Source organism: Plectropomus leopardus, chromosome 6 (assembly GCF_026936395.1).
Source record: "Plectropomus leopardus strain MGB_pleo_1.0 chromosome 6, ASM2693639v1, whole genome shotgun sequence".
In the NCBI taxonomy this organism is placed as follows: Eukaryota; Metazoa; Chordata; class Actinopteri; order Perciformes; family Serranidae; genus Plectropomus; species Plectropomus leopardus.
The window spans coordinates 25,163,401-25,186,857 of NC_142181.1; the positions used below are offsets into that span (position 1 = coordinate 25,163,401).

At 40.3% G+C, this 23,457-nt stretch overlaps 1 protein-coding gene and 1 long non-coding RNA gene across 5 annotated transcripts in view; one reads left to right on the forward strand and one right to left on the reverse strand.

Annotated features, from left to right (window-relative positions):
- Positions 1 to 23,457, forward strand: part of rtn4rl1b (reticulon 4 receptor-like 1b) — a 194,938-nt gene that overhangs the window by 166,960 nt on the left and 4,521 nt on the right. Inside the window, exon 2 of the mRNA XM_088079071.1 lies at positions 22,553 to 23,004. Within this exon, the coding sequence (XP_087935197.1) occupies positions 22,553 to 23,004 (452 nt within the window). The remainder of the gene's footprint in view (positions 1 to 22,552; positions 23,005 to 23,457) is intronic.
- Positions 1 to 23,457, reverse strand: part of LOC148189398 (uncharacterized) — an 85,669-nt gene that overhangs the window by 41,860 nt on the left and 20,352 nt on the right. For 3 of the 4 annotated variants that reach the window (XR_015776833.1, XR_015776832.1, XR_015776831.1), the window contains exon 3: positions 1,135 to 1,197. This is a non-coding gene — a long non-coding RNA (uncharacterized LOC148189398). Of the gene's footprint in view, positions 1 to 1,134; positions 1,198 to 19,496; positions 20,271 to 23,457 lie in introns of those variants that run through there. The other variant, XR_015776830.1, reaches the window with a different exon arrangement.

Genomic DNA, 23,457 nt, shown 5'->3' on the forward strand with positions numbered 1-23,457 from the left:
CTTTGACGCAGAAAACTTTAGACAGTTAATGGTACAGCACAGAAGACTATTAGCGTCCCATGAATGACGTTACGTACTTGACTTAAAATTATGTAGCTCAGGTCTAGGAAAACAAACATTGACAATGAACCTTACAATAACGCAAAAATTACTTGGTTTCATGTGATGCAACACCAGCCTCCTGGAGGAAAGCCCTGTGTATTGTGACCCATCCACTGCCCCAACAACATATCCTCACAAAACAGGTCTTATGATATCCTTTTTAAAATGCACACGACAGCACGTACGATATCCTATGAATTTGCACCCCACGAGTGACGTATGTCATTAACGTACAGTTACGTAATTAGCGTAGAGTTATGGTTATGGTAAAGTTACTATGGTTAGGTTTACGAAAAGAAACGTGGTGATGATGTATCTTAAAATAACTATTATATATAGTGTTTAAAAACCCATCCACCACCTAATTCTGCCTCTTTACTGGGGCTATGTCATGATTTACTGCCTTCAGCGCATTAGTTACAAGATCACAACCTTCAGGATTACATGGGTTATATAAACAAATTGTGGTGCACTACTTTTTTTCACAGGAAAACATGCACACAGTGCATGACAACAGCCTGACAGTACACAAAATGGAAACAATGAAAACACAGAACAACACAGCAACCGAAGTCCATGATCACAGTCTATCAATACATAAGACATATTCTGCATAACCCTACGTATTACATGTCACCCTGTCAATGAGTTAACAAAACATGCATTTGTAAATCTAATCTGACACTCTACATTAAAATGAGAGCGCTGTTGTTTAAAGAAACAGAGCATTCTGTTTCTACATGAATTAACAAACGTCGTAGTTTATCAGACATTCACTCCGCACTCTGCTGCTCCATCTCCCCAGACAGAGTGCCCAGAGTGCACTCCTATAGTCAAAGAGTGCGGTGCTCTGGATAACACTGCTCTGAATATATGAACGGTTCTGTTTGTTCCCAACCCCCTACCACATATTGTTAAATTGAGTTATTGCTTTGACTTTTTAAATCTGTTTGTTCTGATTTTGGGATATGTAGATCTGGGACCAAAAGGGACTGTCCCCACTAAAAGTGGTTGAGATGTGTGCAGTCATACCTTGTCTGCCTCTGCTGTCAGCCCGGCCAGGTACAGGTGGTACAGATCAGTAGGGCTGGACTCCTAAAAGAGAGAGAGAGAGAGAGAGAGAGAGAGAGAGAGAGAGAGAGCGTGAGTGACGGCGATGCGCCACAGTGAGGCTGCAGGGACCAAAGCTGAGAGTTTAAAGTTAAACATAGCAGTGCAGCGTGTGAGCAGTTTAAGCTATGCGACAGTAAACTAATGCTCAAGACCCAAGACAAATTCCTTGTGTCTTGCCTGCCACCTGCTAAGGTCAAGGAGGCTGCTCCTAAATAGTCAGGGAGACAATTATTGACCCCGGCTCAAAATTTATTTCATTGTTATCAGCACTTTAAGTGTTATTTTTGTGATAAATAATTGCAATTGAGTTAGGTGTTTTGTATTTATTCATGTTTACGGTACAAAATTGAAGTGTACTTTTAACTATTATGAGTTGATTTATTGTTCAGCTTCAAGATCAAATTTTCCTTTGCAATCGAAAAAGGTGTTCTTTATTGTCGCACTGAAGAAAATAGCACATCATTGTATTGTATTTTCCTGTACTTGATCAATGTCAAGACATTTTATTGTTTATTTTAATGATTTTGTCTGTTATTTGCTTTTTTTCAAAGTAAATTATATCCCTTTTAAAAGTGCTGTACACACATCAAGTTTGTTATTTCATCAACATTCTGAGTCAAACAGAAAGAATCACTTTGGCAAACTTGGTGTGTTTGAGTTTGGGCTTTCACCATTACAGCTTCCCATGGTTGACTGGGGCCCAGTTTAACCTCTGAAGCCGCCCCACCAACAACGCAGCCTGAGGGTAGAGCAGAATAGGTGGGCGAGAGCCGGTGACATGGTGAGGAGGTAACGTTTGTGGTGGTGAGGGCAGGGAGGTGTGAAGATAATAGCCCCAATGGGGAGATATGCAAGGCAGGGGTGCTTTATGAGGCTTGGTCAGTCTAGTGTGAAGGAGTCCTGCATTTCACACAGAAACTGAGAGTGTAATCTTCAACTTATTCATTTTTTTTAAACTTCTGGTGGCTTTGGATCTCTCTCTCTCACTCTCGCTTTGTTTATTTCTCAGACTCTCTTCGTCTTTCATTGTTTTCCTTCTCAAATTCAAATCTGCGTTATTGGCAACCATACAGTAATTAAATACAGTATTGTTTACTTACAAATAGTCATTATTATTCAGAATGTAAGAAAAAAAGACAGCAAATGGTTTGCAAATGATGATGAGCATCATGATGAGCAATACACAGCTACATTACTAGTAAGTAAACACAACTGTTTAAATTCATCTTTTTTTCTACTGAAATATACCTGTGTTTTACAGGTATCTTTAAAATAGCATTTCTCCGTATCTTCTGTCTTTCTTTCTAATATGCCTTTGCAAATTACTTCATGTTTATTTTTTACCTTACTTGCTTCTATAGTTCAGAATTACTGTTTGGCTTCTATTGTTTTATTGCCTTTGAGGTATCTGGCCTCTACTTTGCTTTGTTTGTCAAAGCATTTTGTAAACTCTTTTTTAGAGTGCTTCATTAATAAAGATATTATTATTATTATTGCTATAGTGTCTGTAGCATAGTTATATGCAAATGTTTTGTGTTTAAGTGACTATCTCTTCTAAAAAAAGGTCCAACACTATGATATTTCCAATATAGAAAAGTATATTGAACTCAATATGTGTTCAATGTTCAGAACAATGGAATAAATCATGTAGACCAAAAAGAATAGGCAGATTTTGAAGGAGCTTAGTATAGTTTCATGTGTTGTGCTGTGACATGTCGAGTTTGGTTTCGATTCGGGAGCATTTTGGTGAAAAATTGGTTCTTGTGTCTTTATGAAGGCAGCAGAGTAGCAAGAAGTGTTGCTTTTTTTCTCTTGCTTGTTGTTTGCAGAGTTGATGCAGTCTGTTTTCTCTGGGTTGCTAGGTTTGTCCACAAGTCTCAACAGACAAACTGTAGTAACAGTCAGTATTTGTCATTTGTTTCTGGTCACTAACAGTGCCTAGATAATCTGCCACTTGATATTGTCTGTTCGTAGAGTTCTTGTTGCAGATGTCCAGTGGTTGATGTACGCTTCTTTCTCTTTGGCTCTCATCTGATTGGTCTAAACTGTGTGTGAATTGTGCCTCTGTGAAATGAGCTGGGGCTCATGCCCAGCTGGCCAATGGGACTTTTCTCTACTTGGCAACACAGAGCTTTGGTGGGAGCTTGGGCTTTAACCTTCATGTGGTGTTTGAGTCAAATTGACTCAAGGAAAAGTTGGTTCAGAAAAAGTGCTTCTTCACAGTGAAACTCCATCTCCTTGGCTTATTTTTGTAAAGAAAACATCCGGTGTTGTTGAGTCAATCCGAGCTGAGCAGTTCAGGTTAAAGGTTTTTTTCAGGCTCGTTGATTTTTGTTCTCTTGGAAAGTTCCAAAGGAAAGGAAATCTTTATATAGCAGTTAAAGGTAAGGCACTGGTAACACCTGGTACAAAGGGGACACAACATACAAACATAATCCAAATGACACTCTGGTTGCTTTGATGGTTTTTGAACTGTAAATTCAACACAATTAATTGTGTTATCTTTTATGTTTGCTACCGATGTAAAGAAAAAATATGTGAAGTATTGACATACAAGATTTTATCTCTGCACTGATTTAAAATACCAATAATATCCCGGGTCAATACCATTAATAGTTAAAGGGCCTTATCTTACACTCTTCACAAAGTGGTGCAAAGCAGCGCAACTAGTTTCAAACTGATGCTGTTGTCCATTGCACAGCTAGCACCAATGTTGTGTAAGTAGCAAATGTACTCGCACCCATCTGTGTGCCAATGGACATGTAGATCTTAATATCAATCAATCATGTACTTGTCACATGAAATCACGGTGCAACTCTACTGACATGTGATCCCATCAGCTCCTTTAACTTGTGCACTGTAATTTAGTCCTTTTTTTGCATCTTCTACATATTTGGCAGCTGCTTTATAACTGTCAATGTTTCTGGGTGGTTCTGGTAATCAATGGTTTCTCGTTATGGAATGATTTAGTCCACCCACCAACAAAAGAAGTATGAGGTGTGGTCAGCACATTGTGCTATTTTGAAACAGCAGAAGGTGATTGCGCCATTAACTAAAAAAAACCTGGTTTAAAGTCAGAATGTTGCATTATTTTTCTGTTATTTAAAGGCCACATTACTCATATAGTAAAATGTTCCTCCATAGGCGGGTTCACAACATAGGTGGGTTCACAATGCGCGTACACTCTGTTACACACGCAGGAATGCATCACTAATAAGGAAAATGTTACTGACATTCTCTAAACTGTAAACATAGCGGAGACCAGAGCAGAGCTGCTTTACAACTTCCCTTTAAGAGACACAAGACGCACCTTTACTCCATTGATTATCTCAGAGGCTAAAAGATTAGTTCTGTTTCCTCCGTCAAGTTTATCACTACAGTCTTAGTGTTGTTTAAATGTCTTAACTGTCTTCAAATTTGCTTTAGTAACATTATTGCTCCCTCTGCATTATTTTTGGCAGAAAACCCCTTCCCTTCTTAAGTGGCAGAAGGGAACGGAAGACGATGCTCTGATTGGTTGAGTTCATGTTATGCTAAAAACACACCTATGCTTAATTAAGGGACCAAATACAACCCCTGCACCCCTTGTCCCTCATGTTGCACCCAGCTTAAACCTTGGTTAATGAGCAAAAGTTGAGTAGGACATGCCCTAAATGTACTTGCACCATGCACTTTAGTCCATGCACTAAAAATCGTTTAAATAAGTCCCAAAGAGCCATTTAACACCAATGCAGAAAAGCAGTGTTTTGCTGCTCTCTCTGGTTAAAAGTACTGTCAAATTACACTTACGGGCCATTTACACAGCGACGGTTCAGCACGGTGAGAATGGTGATGTCACGGTCGCCCTTTAAGCATGCATGTGGTGTTGTTTTATGGTGTGTCATTGCAAAGTTACACTGCCAACTACTGGCCTGGCATGCATTCTACAGCATTTTCGGTTGTTTTTGTGGATCCATGTGCACAAGGATCATTCTCACAATGTTATATGAATGCAGAATGCAAAGGAAAGACCATTTTCAGTAGAGCCATTGTCTTCTAAAGGTGGCCTTAAACTGGACTTTAAACACCTATTGTTTAAAGTCTGTTCAACACACCCAGTGTCACTGATGGGTGTAGCTGGGTGTGGTCAAAAATGGGCTCAGCTGAATGTGTAACCACAACCAACAGTGATGTCAAATTGTCCTGCAGTCCGCTCACTGCAGAAAGGTAAAAAGTTAAACCACTGGAGGTCAGCAAAGATAAGATCTTCAAGAAGTGATTTTTTAAGGTGTTCGTTCAGCGTCCATTGTTTTCCTTTCCTTTCTGTCTCTTTCTACATTTCTCCCGCTCTCCTTCTCTGTCTCTCTATCGTCCCTCCGTTTTTATGCCTCCGTCTTTGAAATACCACCCTCACAATTTCTTGTGTAAACAAACCCCTCATTGGCTCTCCCTCTCTCTCTCTCTCTCTCTCTGTCCTTGACTTTACTTCTCGTTATCCGTCTTCAAGGAGAGATGGGAGGGGGGTGGTTGGAGGGAATCATGTTTCATCATCCAGCCATATGAACTGAGATGGAGCCTGACATCTCCTTTTGCAGCTGCTCATCTGAATATCATTGTTGTTTATGACTCGCTGCAATATTCCAGGGAAGGCTTTTCTTTTTGGTCATACATCGAGAAAGTTCAAGGGACCAAGTCATTACATGCAACGAAAATTAGTCTCAGGCCATCACTGTGCAGGGGGAAAAAAATAAACCACTTATCTGTGGAACGTCTGCAGCAAGGCACTTGGCTTTATAAGGAGAGAGGGGATTGGGAGCACTCTCTAGCGAGTGGTAGTTGCATGCAGACAAGCAGATGAGAGGGAGGGGAAAGCACTCACAACGCTGAGTAGTTTGTGTGGTTTGCCTCTAGAGGGTTCAGGTTTACAATGGAGAGGAGGAAAGCAAAATAGAAATTTCAAATGGCAGAGCTGCCGAAAAGGCAGCAGAGCTCACAACATGATACAACACCCGAATGTCTCATGAAAAGATCAAGTGATTTGTTGTGATCCCCAGTTTCCCCTTTATGGATGAAACAGAGGCATCTGAGCAAAGTTATAAGGGTAAGAAATTAATTATTGGGTTGTATGTTTTTAAGGTTTTGGCGATGAAACACTTTGAAGTGAATCTTTGGTTTGGTGTTTTCAGTGACTCACTAAATCCCATAAGCTGCTATAGTATCTCTAACCGCCAGACCAGGTTTTTTTTTTAATCACACCTAGACAGTGACTCTGTTTCATCCTGCAAAGCCGTCTGCTTTGTAGTTTGCAGGAAACAACAACAGAATCAATTAAACAGCAAGGGGGACATGGCATGAGGGAGGAGAGGAGTAAAGATGGCAGAGACAGGTCGTTAAAAAAAGGAATTTGAATGAGCGAGAGAGACATTAACTACATCCATTTATGGAAACATTCAAGAACTATCCCTGTTTAGACTTTAAATCGAAGACATTTCACAATGGAGACTGGTAAATTTCTCAGGAGTGCAGACTCAATAAACAGGCACAGGTATGTGTGAATTTGCTAGATGGAGACAACAGTGACTCAAGGGCAACTCTAATACACTGCAGAGAATTGAGCGAATGAAATGATGATAAGTTATCATCCTCAGCTGGAGCTAGACTGTATGAAACCCAAGACGGTCTGAATGAAGACAGAGCATTGGGAATAAAAAAGTGGAAAGACCGAGATGGAATCCAATCGGGAGCAAAACAGATCTAAATTCGATTTGATGAGAATTGAGTGTACAGTAGCCTTTTTTTTCTCCCCCTCTCTCCTGTGAAAAACTTACAGTAAACGATGAAAGTGTTTGTTGGAAGAGAGTGTTGGAGGCCTTCAAGGTGATAAGCCCTGTAGAGGCCCAGTACATTAATTAATTGACATTACACTAGGATCAATGGTGAAGCTCTCAGGGTCTGGAAAAACTACACTTAATGAAAAGGGATTACTCTCTTAAGATCAAGGTCTTCCACTTCCCTTCTTCCCCTCTGCTCATTTTCTTTGCCTCTTTTGTATTCTGTTGTTTTTTCTTCCCTCACTACCCCACCCTTTCTGAAGAAAACACTAATTTTGCCCACAATATAACACAGCTTACCCAATACACTTGTTTAAATGCAGTTTAAGTGTCATTTGATGCACTACATTAGTTGAGAGAACTGTATGTAAATGTTCACATTATGTATTTATGTCTATGCACATTGATTGTGGGAATTTGAGTCTCTGCTTGGGGGGAGGTACTGTCTTTAAAATCTGTGTTTTAAAAATCAGAAACTTTTTTACTCCCTAAGGTTTAAATTGTAGTTCTGAAAAGTTTGTAGCTTAATCCTTTGAGGACGACAGCATCTGTTGGTAACAGATTCACAGCAATGACAATGGATTCTACGTCGTGGCACACAAGACATGTCAAAACATATCAAGCATCGACATAAACCATCCCTTCAGCATAATCCACCCTGTTACCATTGATCCATAATGTATGTTCAGCACTATGTTCCAATAAGTCTTAGTTTCTCCACACCATAAATACATTTTCATGTCACTCTACCGCCTAGTCATTGCTACTTTACAATAAAATTACAATTACAAAGATTACAATAAAACCTGAATACCTGCCGCAACACTTGTGTGACGGCAAATATAAACAACAGATCAGATCAGCCGCTTGCTCTAAATAACTAATCTTTATTGATTAAAACATGCATTGATTGGGCCCAAACATCCCTTACTGTAACCCTAGTTCTATTAGCACAGGCGGAGCCCTCCACCGGACTAGTCAGGTGTCCTCCAGTCAAGAGCATGCACTCACCTTCTGAAATCTGCATAAATGTAGCCAGCCAATCACAACATGCCTACCAGAATATGTGCAAAGGCCATATCATATAAGAATGATGCCATCAGACATCCTTAACTGGCTTCAGTGAACAGTGTAGGAGTGACAGGGCACCTAGGTGAAAGGCTCTGCCTGTGCAAACTGAACTAGGGTTACAATATGGCCGCCTTTGTTTGACCTCACACAGGCTCCGCCCTCTACAGGACTCTACAGTGGGTGGAGCCTGGTGACTGAACGCCCTGTTTTGACATAACCTAGACCCGGCCTCACTGGATAAAGGTTAGTTGCCACAGCCCCCCTACGCCTTTATAACGTAGACAACCACAGCAGAGAAGTAGGGGGGTAAACAGAGAAACTGAACTGGTTGGAGCCATGGCCTGACCCTGCAGGGGTCAAAAAAGAAGGAATATATATCCTGCAGACCACAGGTCAAAAAGAAGCACAGAAGCATGTAGGTGCATCATGTCCCAAGAGGAGTCAGATGCAAAACAGCCAACACTTTTCACTAGTCTTTTGTCGTTTCAGTGAGCATAGATCCTGAAAAGGAGCCTGACATGTCCAAAGAGACAGAACTATATAAAAGGGTTATACATCATCCCTGAAGAGAAAAGGGACAAATAATAGCATTATATGCCTCCTTATATATTGTTGGCTCTGTATGTGGCTCTGTATGAGCTGAAGCCCAAGGCACGTCCTGGTTGGCCAACTATGTTCATGCAAATTTCAGTGGGCGAATGCATACTACCCAGAGATTCCAGTAGAGGGACGAGCCCCTGTGAGATAGAACATGAGTCTGTTGCAGAAGTTGTTTGACAAGTTTATGTGAATGTATTGGCACATTTGAGTCTGGGTCACCAATTGAATCTATTGCTGTAAATCTGAGATAACTACCATCCTCTGTGACTGAGTAAACTGCAAACTTTTCAAATCAACAGCTAGCGAGCTTTTGTTGCTTAATTATTCTTTTAATCTGCTTCCATCTACCCAATACATTTGAAGCGTAGCATATTGCTCACTTCAGGAGTTCTAGAAGTGTGCACATATACATGGACATGTGCACCACATTGGTAAATGTATGTACTACTGTATGCACACTCATGCATGCGCTATGTGTTATGTCTTCCCTTGAGGCTGTCTTTCAGCTCTGATGTCTCTCGGTCATCCTACTGTCTTTTGGACTAATGAGCCAAAATGCACTGCTGTCCTTTCACGCACTTTTCTGCTTGATTTCACATTTCTCCTTGCCTCTTTGAAGCCATTAGTTGAGACTGTTGAACCTGTGTGTGTGTGTGTGTGTGTGTGTGTGTGTGCGCGTGTGTGTGTGTGTGTGTGTGCCTTTACGTACATGGAGCACCAAACTCTCACCTGCTATGAATAATTGATCTTCTGAATCTAGGCCGCAAGAGGTTTGTATGCAAGGAGGCAGCTGCTGCAGCAAGAGGGTACCTTACAGTTTGTTTTAAGAAAAACATGTAACAGGCTACCAGGAGTTGGAGACTGGTGAACTGGAAAATGCCACCTTTCAATGCAGGTATAGGTTTTTCAAAAGCAGAGGTGTGCAGCCTCTAAATCATTAATCCTTAAAAGCTTTTAGTTGTATGTACTAGAGCCAGAACGTGTTGTGCACTATAGTGAATGTCAATTCTACACATGTCAACATGATGCAGTTTTAATCAGCTGTTTCAAGCCGTTAAACCAGGATTGAGACTTCAAATCACAACAATGTGTGATATAAAGAGGGCGAGGCAGTGGAACGGAGGTTATTGACATTGGGGAAAATAGTCGCCAAATTAACAGTAACACTCAGCAACACAATTTGCTCTCTCTATTTCGTGTTGAAAACGAGACAGCAACACAATGACAATCCACGAGCTAAAACAAATTGAATATTTGTCTGGTAAATAACGTGAAATTATTCATATTGGTAGATGGACATTGTTAAGTCATGCAGTAAAATGCTCTCAGGCCAACTTGACTCGGATTATAGTGTTTGAGTTGACAGGTATCTGACATGAACCACAGGAAGATAAAAACGCAGAAATAAACTGTGGGGTACCTTAGCGTGCTATTAGACTGATTGGAATGTTTCATGTAATAGCTTATTATATTCTTGTGTCACTGCATGAATCCCAAAGGGAGAAATGAATCTTTTTTTAACTTTTGGCTGCAGCCCTGCTTTGGCCATTCCACTCTGCTTTTCTAAACACTGTGTTAATTTACTAACTCCATGGGGAAATTTTGCTATTTTGTTTGGCCTCTTCCACAGAAACTTCAAAGCAGAGGGTGAGTTAGAGAGCAGCAGCCCTGGAGCGAGTAATGATTCAATGCTCAGATTCTTCATAAGGCAGACGCTTACTGACACAAGGCATGTAACCAGGTCCTCTGGTTCGTGGAGTAACTACAGTGCTAGTGCCACTCCACAGAGACTCTTTAAAACAACCTCCCTCTGACATTCCTCCCTTTACTTCTCTATTAAGTTAGCTGGAGTTGGTACAGTAAAACATTTTTGTCCGAGGTATCTTTGTCATTTACTGCTTTTTTTCCGTCTATCTGCTCGCTGTCACAGTAGCACAACTCAGCTGTCACCCTGACAGAAACACAATGATTGGCTGTGCTGCACTCTGTCATTGACATACATGCGCTTGATTGAACAAGACGCAGCGACCAGACGAGCCACGCAGACTGACAACCATCCAGCCTGCTGCTGCTCAAAGCCATAAAGTCAGTTCCAAATTCTGCGCAACAGGGAATAACTCTCTGTCTCAAGTGTGTGAAACCAGAGGCAGTGTTTGTGTGATTAGTGTCCTTTGTGGAAGTCTTTTGCTCAATGTGTGACAGCTTCAGATGGGCTTGATCCAACTATAAAAAAGGCAACTTAATTAATAGCATCATTAATCTACATATTTATATTAATCAAAGACATAATCTGAGTTTATCCATATTAAGTCTACATTTTCTGCCCGCCAAATCCAGAATTTCAGGGACACTCAAATATGAAAACACTTCACCAAGCATGTGCATCTACAAGGTGATCTCCACAACAGCCGTCATAGCCTTGCGTTTTTTCTAAGCCACTATTAAAGCATGACATTGCCAGACCAAATTGCAATATAGTCTAAAACCTTTTAGATTTTGATTTCTAAAAGGGCATTAGCAACATACATGTATCAGAAGAATGCAATTGGTTAGACCATAAACAAAAATGGCTGGGCCCCTGAATGGGCCCTACCCAAATCTGCTTTATTCATGTCAGTGTATGCATTTGCTCTCTCTCCAAGCTTAGATCAGTAAATTTCTGAGGCCATGAGGCTGGCTGCACACAGGTTTTTTTTGGTTTTGTTTGTTTGTCTATCTTTTTGCAAAAGTAGTAAAAAAAAAATACCACTTTTATGTGAGGTGATTTTCATTACAAAACAGGCTACCTTTGACTAAAACAATACTAAATACAATGTTCATTTTTCTTGCTTTGAAAGGTAATAATGAATATTCTGGTTCAAAATAAAATGTGGTTATCCAAGTTAATTTTAGTTTTAAAGATTACAGCTGACCTCCATGGCCCCCCATAGCATCTGACAACAAATGATGACAAATGTAAACAGACTACAGAATGCAAAGATTAGCTGTGATGGCTTAGCTTTCAGCCAAAGCAAGTGTTGCTTTTTCTCGCTGTAAGAATTTAGAAGAAGATAATAGGTGTAAAAGGGGGACCAGATGCATCTACCTGAGCTTACATATTCATCTGATTCCCACTGAATGGAATTCTGGAGTTGATAAGCAATTTAACATTTATGTTTAACTGTATCTTCTGTAATGTTTATAGTTACACTAAATGTAAATGATTTTTTAGTTCATTTGTTTTTTGTCATTTCGATGAATAGTTATTTTGTTTTAACCACCAACTGGATGTTTTTCTATGAAGAATTTAATTATAAAATCTTTTGTTGTCATTAGCTATTACTTTGTCCAAAATCTTTCAGGTATAAGTGGCACAGAGACCTTGTGAACTTAAACATCACAATCAAAATAAACAAAAAACCGACATTTACCATTTACCTCCAAAATTGTCAATGATATTGCTGTTAACCAAACACATCCTAGCTGGTGGATTGGCTTATAATCTGTCATGATGGAGGGTTTGTTTTTACACAAAGTTCAGCCCTTTTCAAGTTCAATTAATTTATTCAGCCACTTTTAATTAAGTTGTGGCACTAACTACGAAGATTTAAGGCTTTGTGTCGCCCCTCCCATTAGGGCACTAAGGAATGAATCCCTGATTCCATTCCCCAGAACAACACCCCAGGGCAAAATACACCCCCCAGCCCCCCCCCCCCCAAAAAATCTTAAAAAATCTTGTTACACATACACAAATCAAGTTGTCTCAGACAGATTTGCATTTTAGTGCCACTAGCTTGTAAGACTTGTGACACTGACACTAAAGACCCGGCTTGTTTATTGTGGAACAGATTGTAAAGATTTTTCCACAGTTGAAGAGCTACCACATTATATCAAGCACCTTCAACCATGAAAGATAATTATGAGCCACTCCACCAAAGGGAATTGCCATATAAATGTTCTCTATCACCTGCTGAACTACATATGGATACACTTAGGATGATTTATAAAGGTTTGGTAGAACCATTAGTTTAGTTTGGCCAGTGCAGTGCAACACCGCCACGGGGAGTGCAATATATTTGAATCATTTGGTTTTGTGCTGTCATGATGAATGAATGTAGTTGGTGGCTGATAGTGTCGCCCCCAACGGCGGCGATTTGGCTCGTGTGGCTGTGTATGTTTGTGCATGGATGCGTATGTGCATTTTCTTCATGTGTGTGAATGAACACTATATGGCATCAACAGAATGCTTTAAAGGTGTGAAGAATTAAAGAAAAAAACAACTGTGGGTACAGATGTGCCTGCAAATGTAAGCAAGTGGCATTAGCACCTACTAGACATCCATCAAGTGTTAATTAAATGCAGGTATTAAACATCTGTGGATAGCACCGCCATAAGCCATCCTCCTCACAGCATCTTCAAGTTCTATCTTTGAAATAAATGAGCTTATTCACCTGCACACTCTACACAAATCCTCTCCTTTATTCTGTACATGCTCCATATGGTGCCGCACGTTTGGAGGAGTTATTTTTAGGCACTCTGATTCCTGAACCTGAGACACACTGCTGTCACTCACATAGTCTCAGCCTTTTTTTTATGTCTGACTTCCCTCTGGTTCACTTGCTTGCTTTTATATGTTTGTGTGCACTATAACCAATGAGATCCTCATCTCTCTGCAGTTGCAACTATCTGCACTGTTCAGGTGAGAGAGAGCTCTGTCATAGTTTCCTACACTAACTTAGTATTCCCCTTCTATCTGCACTTTTTCACCACATCTTTTGACATCTTTCCTCTCTCACTCTGTCCATTCCAAATTGTGAGATTTACCGACAGAGACGCCTCATTGACCAGCCACTGCTGCTCACAATATCAAACGGCCATAAAATAGCACTTAGCAGACATAAATATCAGTAATGTGGGGAACACGCTGGTCCATTTAACCCTGACATAACTTGGCACTCTGTACGCTAACCTGCTATGTGACTGTATGAGCTCCAGCTCTCACCTGCTCTCTTTACTGTAACCGTCCCTCTGCTTTGGTTGGAATGCAATCAGAAACATGAAGCAGTTCAGTCACTTGAAATGAAGCCAACCTGACAGAAGAGAGATCAGATCCTAATTATTGTGCAGGAAGTCGTTGAAGAGCCTCAGTACTTTTTCGCAGCACACACTGTGCCGACACACATGGCACAAATCAAAGGAATCAAGCATGGAACAGAACAACCAAATGTAAATCAACAGTGCAAGCCCTGCTGGTCTAAAGAGCAGCTTGTGCATTAAAATTTGGGATCTCAGAACATTTTTACAATATCCTGAACATCCAAAATATAAAAAGTATCTTTATGAAGTTAGATGATGAGGTGAGCTGAGGTAAAAGCTGATTGATCATAAAATCGATACCAATCACAAAAGAGAAGATGAAGAAAATAGACAGAGAAACGCTTTTGGCAATTTTGTGAATTCAATGCATATATTAATTACACTGCTCTGTGTGGCCTTATTTATTTGGAATGTGCTAGTATGAGTTAGCCACTGAAAACCTGAGTGGGAGGAAGACAATGAGAAACTTATTGGTTAGACTTTTTTTTTTTAAAGTACAAGAAAATAAATTGTGCATGTGACCACAGCACAAGAAAACTGATGTTGATTCAGGTGTCAAAGAGTTAAGACATGAGGCCAGTTATGATTCTGCTCCAGCACAGACTAAACACACACACACATACATTCATGCACTTGTAAGCAATCTCTCAGTTTGCTGATGCCTCTGCACCAGAAGAATATCACCGCGGCGATGTGCTATATTTCTAAAATATTTCCATTCCATTCTGCTGCGTTTCTCCAAGATCTCAGCATTGTCACTGTTCTCTCCCATTTCCCTTTCATTCACTAGAAGAACAGCCAGGCAACCTTATGAGGCAATATTGCCTGCAGTGGAGCTGGGGAATGGGAAATGAGACAAAATCTATAACGTTCTGCAGTAGGCTGTGAAAGAAAAAAAACAACACACAAATATTCCCAGGCAGAAGTGTTGCTGGTCACAGCTGCTGGCAGGAGTGTTCATGTGTGAGTTTGCTGTTCAGTCAGAAAAAAAATGGCAGTAATCAGTGCTTTTAACAAGTCAACAGAGACATTCTTTAAAAATGCTAATGAGAAACAGCTTGAGATTTGTGCCATTACTGCTGTTTCTTTATTCTTTAAGAATAAATATTTGCATTTGTGCCTTTGTTCCAATGCTGTTAATTAAAATAAATATGCAGTCATTGACCCATGCTGGAAATGTCAGACACTGCTGATGTTCTATTCAGAGTGTTGTTCAGCTTCCTGTGAAACCAAGGCTTATATAAACTAATACAAATAGAAAATGATTTTATGTAATACTTATCATATATAGATGTCAATGTAGCATTTGGTATTGTTACATTGGTCAGATTTTAAAGAAGCCTGAGATTAAACAGTGTCCAATAAGGTTCATTGTAAAATCGGACAAGTTGATCATACTCTAAATAATCTTGGAAACTGATCGCCTTGGAAAAGAATAGTAAATATAACTATTAATCTTATGTTATTTTACACTATATACAATTGTTAAGTTTACTATAAATAAAGCTGTATTTACCTAATTTTGTGAAGTTGTTGCAACTTAAAAATGACAAATGATTATCTTGTTTTTTTAAAGTGTTAGCAACTTCTGTAAACCAGGTTAGTTTGTCTTGATCGTCAAAGAGAGGATTTTGCCAATGATGAAGTCAGATCTGCGAGTTCTGTTTTGTCAACATGTTCAAGAATATGCAAATATGACTGACTAGGTTGCAACTAGCAGAATACAGAATACAGAATATAGCATGTTATATTTGGTTTACTAAAGTTTCTAAATCTTAGAAATATTGATTTAATTAAACATGTCACCTGAAGTTTCAATAACTTTAAAAAATCAAGTAAATATAACTAAACTTCAAGTAAAGTTAACAATTAGATATGAATAAAAAATAATAATAATTCAGACCAATAGTAATATATGCTTACATTTTCAAGGCAATCAATTTCCTAGATTTTTTTCTAAAGGAAAAATCAACTTGACAGATTTTACAGCGTTGAACAATGGATAAAACAATGAAAACCAAACGTTTCAAAAGTGCCTTTTTTGGTCAGTGGTTTTCTCTTTTTTGTAAGACACTTCGTAAAAAAACTTTACTCTCATCAGAAATTCCTCCGTCATATACCTAAAGGGATACCTCACCAATTTTAAACAAGCTTAACATCAGAATGATGTGGGTGGTATGTGAAAATGAACTGCCTCTCGGGCTGTTGCTCTAACCGCAGGCCATAGCTTCCTCACTGTCGTATTGTTCGCGATCCACGCCTGTGATGCTGCCACCAGACAATAGTTTGGAAATGAATCGGGAGACAAACCAACCCTTTTTCTCAAATATAAACCAAGATAATGTTACTAGTGTTGCCTAATTCTCACCTAAAAGGTTTTCATCAACATATTTTACCATACTGCTTAATTGCAATTTGAGACTGTTACCAGCTGGCCACCATTGCATCAGACAGAGGGGTATGCATTATTGCATTTATTGGTCCCATGCAGTGCTGTGCATTCTGGTAGTTGCAGGTTGTCTAGCTCTTAAGCAAAGGCGAATGCCAGAGCCCTTTATCTTTCCTCTCTCTGGTTATGAGGCACCAATTTCAAAAGCATTTACATCTATCTGCTGCATAAAAAGCCTAATGTCATGAAGAGACCATCTTCCCTGTGGTGAATTTTGTCTATAACATTAAGGTTTTGGTTTTGTTTCAACATTTTGAGTATCAAACACTTAACTTCCTGTATTCTGGTGAATTTTTAGGCAAACGTCTATAATTTCCATGTTTTAATACACCATTTAAAGTCAAACATCATGGACTCGGTTTAAACTGATATGGACATTTTTGTGCCATAAGGAAATATATTTTGTATTCACCATATTACATAACATACAACACTGCACACATTTTGTCAGCCGTGTTTTAATCCATGCGCTTTAGACGAATAAACCCATTCAATCAATGCATTGCTTCACCATTAATAACCAATGTGTGCATGAACATGACTGTAAACACCTTTTGAGACTGGAGTGAGTCGAGACATTATTTAGAGCCAGCCAATAGCAGGAGCGAAAACATCGGGGTGCTTATCTGGGTCTTTGGAGAGACACAGGAAATTGAGTTTGTCCAGTCTAATTATGGGCAGAGTCACGCACCTCTACAGACATACCATTTCCCTCCCATTAGCAGAGATGTGTTATTCATGAGGGCAAATCCAGTGTGAACTATGCCTCACTGATATTCTACACAGTCACTTCCCAGTCTGTCAGGGGACCCGAGCTTTTGTGTTTTATTCATTTATTTATCTATTTCCGTTTCCGCACCCCCAAAGAAAAAAGGAAACGTGGTAATGATGGGGTCGCGAGGTCAAACGTGCTTGTGAGGAGCTATCAATAGCATCTGTCATCAGTAAGCAGTAGGAAGGGAAAGGGAGGTGATGGGAAGCTGCACTTGGAGGTAAGAGACTTGTGACAAGAGTATTAATACACAGCCCAGACTCTAACCAGAGATAGTTGCGCCTCTTCCTCTCCAAAAACATATTATCTCTCTTTCAGTGCCTCTCCTTTATTATGCCAAATTCCAATAGGCACTATTGGCATATATATGCTCCGTTGTGTCCAAAGCTATTTATATAATACAATCTGAGCTGAATGGCCCATTGTGTAAGCGCACAATGCAGTTATGACACACATTAATTTCTTACATTTTCATTTAACAACAGCATTCCCACACAATACTTATTTTTTCCTCTGTGCTGAAAACCAGTCACCCTTTTCAAAGCTCTGCAAACAAGCGTCATACAGCCTTTTATGCTTGTCACACTGACATGATCTGCCTCATTTACTCCCAAACCTTACGCATATGTTTATGCTTGAGAATGTATGTCGCTATATTGTTTTTTTGGAGCCAGGGGAGACCATATTTGGATGAGAGGATGGAGCCGTGTTGCAAGTTGCAAGGGATGGATGAAGCTTAAAGCCTTTTTTTACATAGAGATCGCGCTGTAGGGTCACTATGCGATCCCTTCTTTACGCCATCCTTGCATTTTCACACAGAACCAAACAACAGCGCATTATGCAACTCAAGTGTGTGATTTCAGACAGCATGCCGGCACCAAAGAAACAAAAGAGGCATAATGGGCATGACGTTTAACACAACAGCATCTGTCTCTAGTATAACATATAATATATGTGTTGGCAGCTAAACTATAACGGCAATAACAATCATTTACCATCCCCGCTTTATGGCGGCTGATCTTGTCCTCTGCTCGTGGGTAAGGAGCTCCTGAATCTCATTGTTTTCCCAATTTTTGTATATTTACAGCTGCTGTTCTTCTTTTTTCAGTTAGCTACTAACTGCTGCTAGCTGCTTTTTAGATGCCCCGCAGCAGGGTCAAACACATGACATGATGTCAAAATGTCCCACCCGTCCCACTCATGGTCCTGTCCTGCCGGCTGCCCCTTTTACATAGACATCAGTTTGGTGCTGTTACTTCCTCTGTTGCCGGGTCCAAGGTGAGACAACTCTGTCCCCCTGTTCTGCATTTTGTGCATTTTACACAGAAAACAGAAGGCACAAGGGCGTAATATTTCCACCTTGAGGAGGCAGACAGCCAGTCACTCAAGCGGCCCCGTCCATCAATATGCGTAACTTCAAGCTTTAATAAAATGTAAATGGCTAAGTTATGTAATATGTAACCCTCTACAGTATAGAGTCTATACAGTCACAATTGTTAAAACTAGCTACTTGGACCAAAGTAGTTTTTCGTACCAGACTGTAAACACATTTACTTCTGCTGTAAAATTGGGCAATCTAACATGGGGAGCTTTAGAGATTGACTCAATTCTGGAGCCAGCCAAAAGTGTCCATTCAAGAAACTGCAGTTTTTCCACAGTGGCTTCATTTTTCAGCCCTGGAAGTTTGTCTCTTGGTCTTAAGAGTATCAACGGACATGCAGCAATTCAAATATTTGTATGTGTTTACTGTGTGTGTGTGTGTGTGTGTGTGTGTGTGTGTGTGCGTGTGTATGTGTGTGCGTGAATATACTTTCACACCTGTATTTAAAGTTGTGTTTGGAGGTGTAAATGAATGCGGTGTTGAGACCAGTGAGCTGGCAGGTGTTAAAGTCTCCAGTGGAAGTGCATGTTATGCCAGCTTCATTAGAGGGCAAACGTGTCCTCAGTGTGGCTGATAACAAGAAAAGGGGTGTATACACCTCCCTCATCACTAAATCTGCATACAGAAGAGAGTGTATGAAATAATTCAGCATAATAAATTCACGTCGTCCTAAGCCTCATCAGGGATAAAGTTAAAAGATTTTGTTAATAAGGAAGTAATAGAGAAAGATATTATACTTATTAACTACCATGTCTTTTTTTTTACATTTCTGCAAATAGAGGTATTCGGTAAAGCAGTAAAACAGCCACTGTAGAGGAACAGATTAAGCATGGTAAAGAATCTATCACTTTGTCTTGACAAGCTGAGGAGAGAGAGGGGAGTAGGCGCATCCTTGTGTCCGACGTGATTAGCAGATCACTGATTCAAATTGTCTCACTATCTAGGCAGCATGTAGACTCTCATTCCCTCGCTTTCCCGTTGTATCACACTTATCAATGTCTGTCTCTCAGCTGCTCTGATCATTTCCCTGTTAGAGATCTGCTACCTTATTCTATTGACATGCATGAAGTAAAGTGTTAATGGAAATAGTTAAAAAAATATCATTACCACAGTGAGGAAAAGATCAGTTTAATGAAAAAAGGAATCTCTTGGATGAATTCCTGCAGGTGATTGAAACAAGTATCTTTTTATCCAAGACCAAGTGTAAAATATTTTGAATTTTGTAAGTTATTTATGTAAATGTTTCCTCCATGAGGGTCAATATTCTGTTAATACGTGAAATGGCAAATACCTGCCTCTAAAGTACCTGGTGGATGCTGCTTAATGCAAATGCTCCTCAAACAGCGGCTCAGAAATTTACAATGCCTTGTCTTGCTTATTTGTTGGATAAATAAAGCAAACCTTTATTTCCCAAGAGTAAAGCAAAATGTTTTCACCTATTTACTCAGTCAGCGGGTGCCATGCTTGATACATCTTCATGGTAATTGCGAGTAGAAAGAAAGATTTAGATAAAAACATAGAAGCTGCAGAGTGACATTAAGAGTGAAAAAGCAGTGTGACAGATCTGGAAAAAGCCAAGAAGGATCCATGTTCTGATGTAGGTCATGACATTTAAATCAACAGTTTGAATAAAGCCTATTGTAGTTGTCATGGCATGTCATGACACAATATATCCACATGCATACAAGCACACATGAACACACACTCAAAGTCAACCTTTTGACAGTATTCGACTGTGAAGAATCGCCTCGTTTTATGGGCACATTTTTCGTTGAGGAGGATGCATGCATTTCCATTGTTGCCCAGTGGCAGGGCTTAACAAACAGGATTAGATCCGTGCCCGAGAGAGTGCACTCCTGTTCAGGTGACACGCAGCTCCATGCTGAGGCTCTGCAACTAGACACAGAGAATTACTGTTAAAGGTCAGTGGAGTCAGACGCTGAATGTCACAGCTTAGCCACAGTTTGGCAAGAAAATACATTAGATAAATACGCCTGTCTCTTGGTGGAGAGTAATTCTGCGGCTCCTGAATTTCCAGCATAAAAGAACCAGGATTACAGGGTGAGTTAAAAGGCAACAGAGGCGTATCGATTAGAAGCAGTGAATCAGGCCTCTGCTATGCTGTGAATAATAAATTGAGTAGAAGACAGCCGAGGGTTGCCAGATGGAAGTTTCATGATGGGCTGTGAGTTGTGCAGATGAGACTGTGGATATGTCACATCGCCCGTCTTAAGGATCTGGGGAATCATGTCACTGATCAGAAAGCGCCTCAGAGCAGCTTACTACAAGTTTAAATAAGCATTCTACGCCCCATTTAACAACACAAAAAGACTGATCATAGCCTCCGCTCACTGCAAAGTAGTGCCGATGGACTCAGGGAAAGGATTGGACTGTTAATAGCACATCTCCCTAAGGTGGCTGAATATTGGAAAGGGTAATTTGTGAAATAGCTGCATAGGTTGTCAAATCAAACAAGAGTGTTGTAGTGGGGATGAAATCAGCTTCACTGAGATGTCCTGTGACTCACTGCTGCAGGTGTTATTGTTTGCTTTCTTCAATAGACTCCTCATTGCAGGCCTCAACACTCTCAGTGGATTCAGAAAGTAACGTGTGCCAGAGAGGATACGTTATGTGCAGCACGTGCTGTGGCTCAAGTTGAACCAATCAGAGTGACAACTTCACTGCTTTGTAAAAAAAAAAAAAAACATAAAAACTGAAAATACACTTATGCAGAGCAAATTTGACATAAAATAAGATATAAATTCACTTGCAAATCTGTGACTAATTTCTAACTGTGTTTAAATTCTGCTTAGTGTTTCTTTTCCCTAACCTGTGTCCTGTGTTATGTGATTTTAATATACGACTAATACTGTCATGCTGGCAGTAAGGGATGGCCGCTTTAGTCCACTGGTTGTTCAGGCCATTCCAGCACTTTGGTCCTGACTGAGATATGTCAATAACTATTATATTTGTCATAAAATGTTGTTCATAAAGAGTCATGAGGTTGGAATTTATCATTTACAGTGAAATATTTTATAATAATAACGTTAGTCCTAGCATGTGCCAAAGATATTCACGGTCAAAGAAGTTCAAAAAACAAGCCATCAAGCTGTCAGCTAAATCCAAGCGGCCAGAGGACCCAGACACGCCAAACTGACATCGAAGAACAAGCCAACTGTTGTGTAACCTCATGTCGCCTGTGGCTCGGCTGAAGAGTTGCACGAGCGCACCACAAAGATTACAATCAATGGCCAACCAGCACATATGTTCTGCACCTTTGTGAGAGGAAATAACTCTCCATACCAGCAGGCAGCGGTTGTTTGTAATCATCGTTTAAAAAAGGGAAACTGGAAGACCGTCAGGACATTAGTAAGCTTCTTAGCACATTAACAACCAAATTTAAAATTGAAAGAACAAAGCATATTTACCAAGCAAGGTGGACAACAACACAAACCATCAGGAAACGTTTCTACTAAAGAGCTCAGTGGCTCAAAAAAAAACTGTCTTATAGTAAGTTTGTTTCAATCTCACTCCCTCTTGACTTAAGCCGTTGATTACTTTCTTAATTTCAGTTTCTCCTCTTGTGCACTACGCTGAACTGCCAATCAGAGTGATGTTATCCACCGACAGGATCAGCCATCTCTGACATCAATTTAGCGTGCCGAATTGGCTAAAAAAAAAAATGGCTGACAAGGACCGACAAGAGCCAACAAGAGCCAACAAGAGCCGACAAGGGATGAGGAGGGCCAACAGTGCAGGACACACTGCAGCGGCTAAGGCGACAGACACCCAACCCTGACTGACAGCCAATCAGCTTGGTGTCAGGGCCTTTATAGGGGGCCTCGCAGCCCCCATAAGAAGACAGGGCCAGACAATATCTCTGTTAAACTGCACACGACATGCAACTAAGATAATGAACATGGTAAATATTATTTCTGGAAAACATCAGCATGTTAGCTTTAGGGCCAGTACAGTCTCACAGAGCCCCTATCTACTGCGAGTGTTGTTCCTATATTTCTCCTTTTTAAGTTTTGGACTGGACGAGAAAGCACTAACTAAAGAACTCTCCACTTAATTCATTCATTTTTCTTTCCTGTCGGTCTTTGTTTGTGTGTGTTTGTGATTTATGTCTGTAATCTCCTCTCTCTCAACCTTCCTCTTTTTCTCTCTCTCTACAGGCTGTGGGCTGGAGTTCCTGCTGGTTCTCTGTGGGCTCGAGTTTTCCTGGTCCTGCCCCCGTCACTGTATCTGCTACACTTCACCCAGCACCGTTTCCTGCCAAGCCCATAACTTCCTGTCGGTCCCTGAAGGCATTCCCCCTGACAGCGAGCGCATCTTCTTACAGAACAATAAGATCCATCGCTTACTTCGAGGCCACTTCAGTGCCAACACAGTCACTCTCTGGATCTACTCCAACAACATTACATATATTGAGCCCTCCACCTTCCACGGTTTCACGCTGCTTGAGGAGCTGGACCTGGGAGACAACCGCCACCTGCGCTCCTTGGCTGAAGACACCTTTCACGGGCTAAATCGGCTCAATGCACTTCATCTGTACCGTTGTGGGCTCAGTTCACTTCCTAATAACATCTTCCAAGGCCTCAGAAACCTGCAGTATCTCTACTTGCAGGTACGCTGTTGTTGTCAGCTTCTTTTTTTGACTCTAATAGGGCTGTCACTTTTTCACCAGAAGAAATCTGAACTAACACATATTCTATGCGAATCAATTTGAACACAACCCACGTAGCCCACTTCTAAACTATGTTGTAAAATTAATGTGTTGTTTATTCACAGTGCCTCCGCTGCCTCACTTGAGTGACAAGCTGGCAGTTGCATTTTACAACATCAGCAAACAGCCTTAACTTTATCCACAATTTTTCCATCTGTGGTGTCAAATCCAAAACTATTCCACACATTACATCTTGGATGGTGTGGTATTATGAATATCCATTCAGCGCTGCCTGTTAGTTTCTCCATTTTGTGAAAATAACAACAATAGTCTAGTTTATTGAAGAGGTCAGATGGACGCTCCCGCTGGAGTACAAGGCACAGCCTGTAGTGCTTATTCTCTGAGAATTTTGAA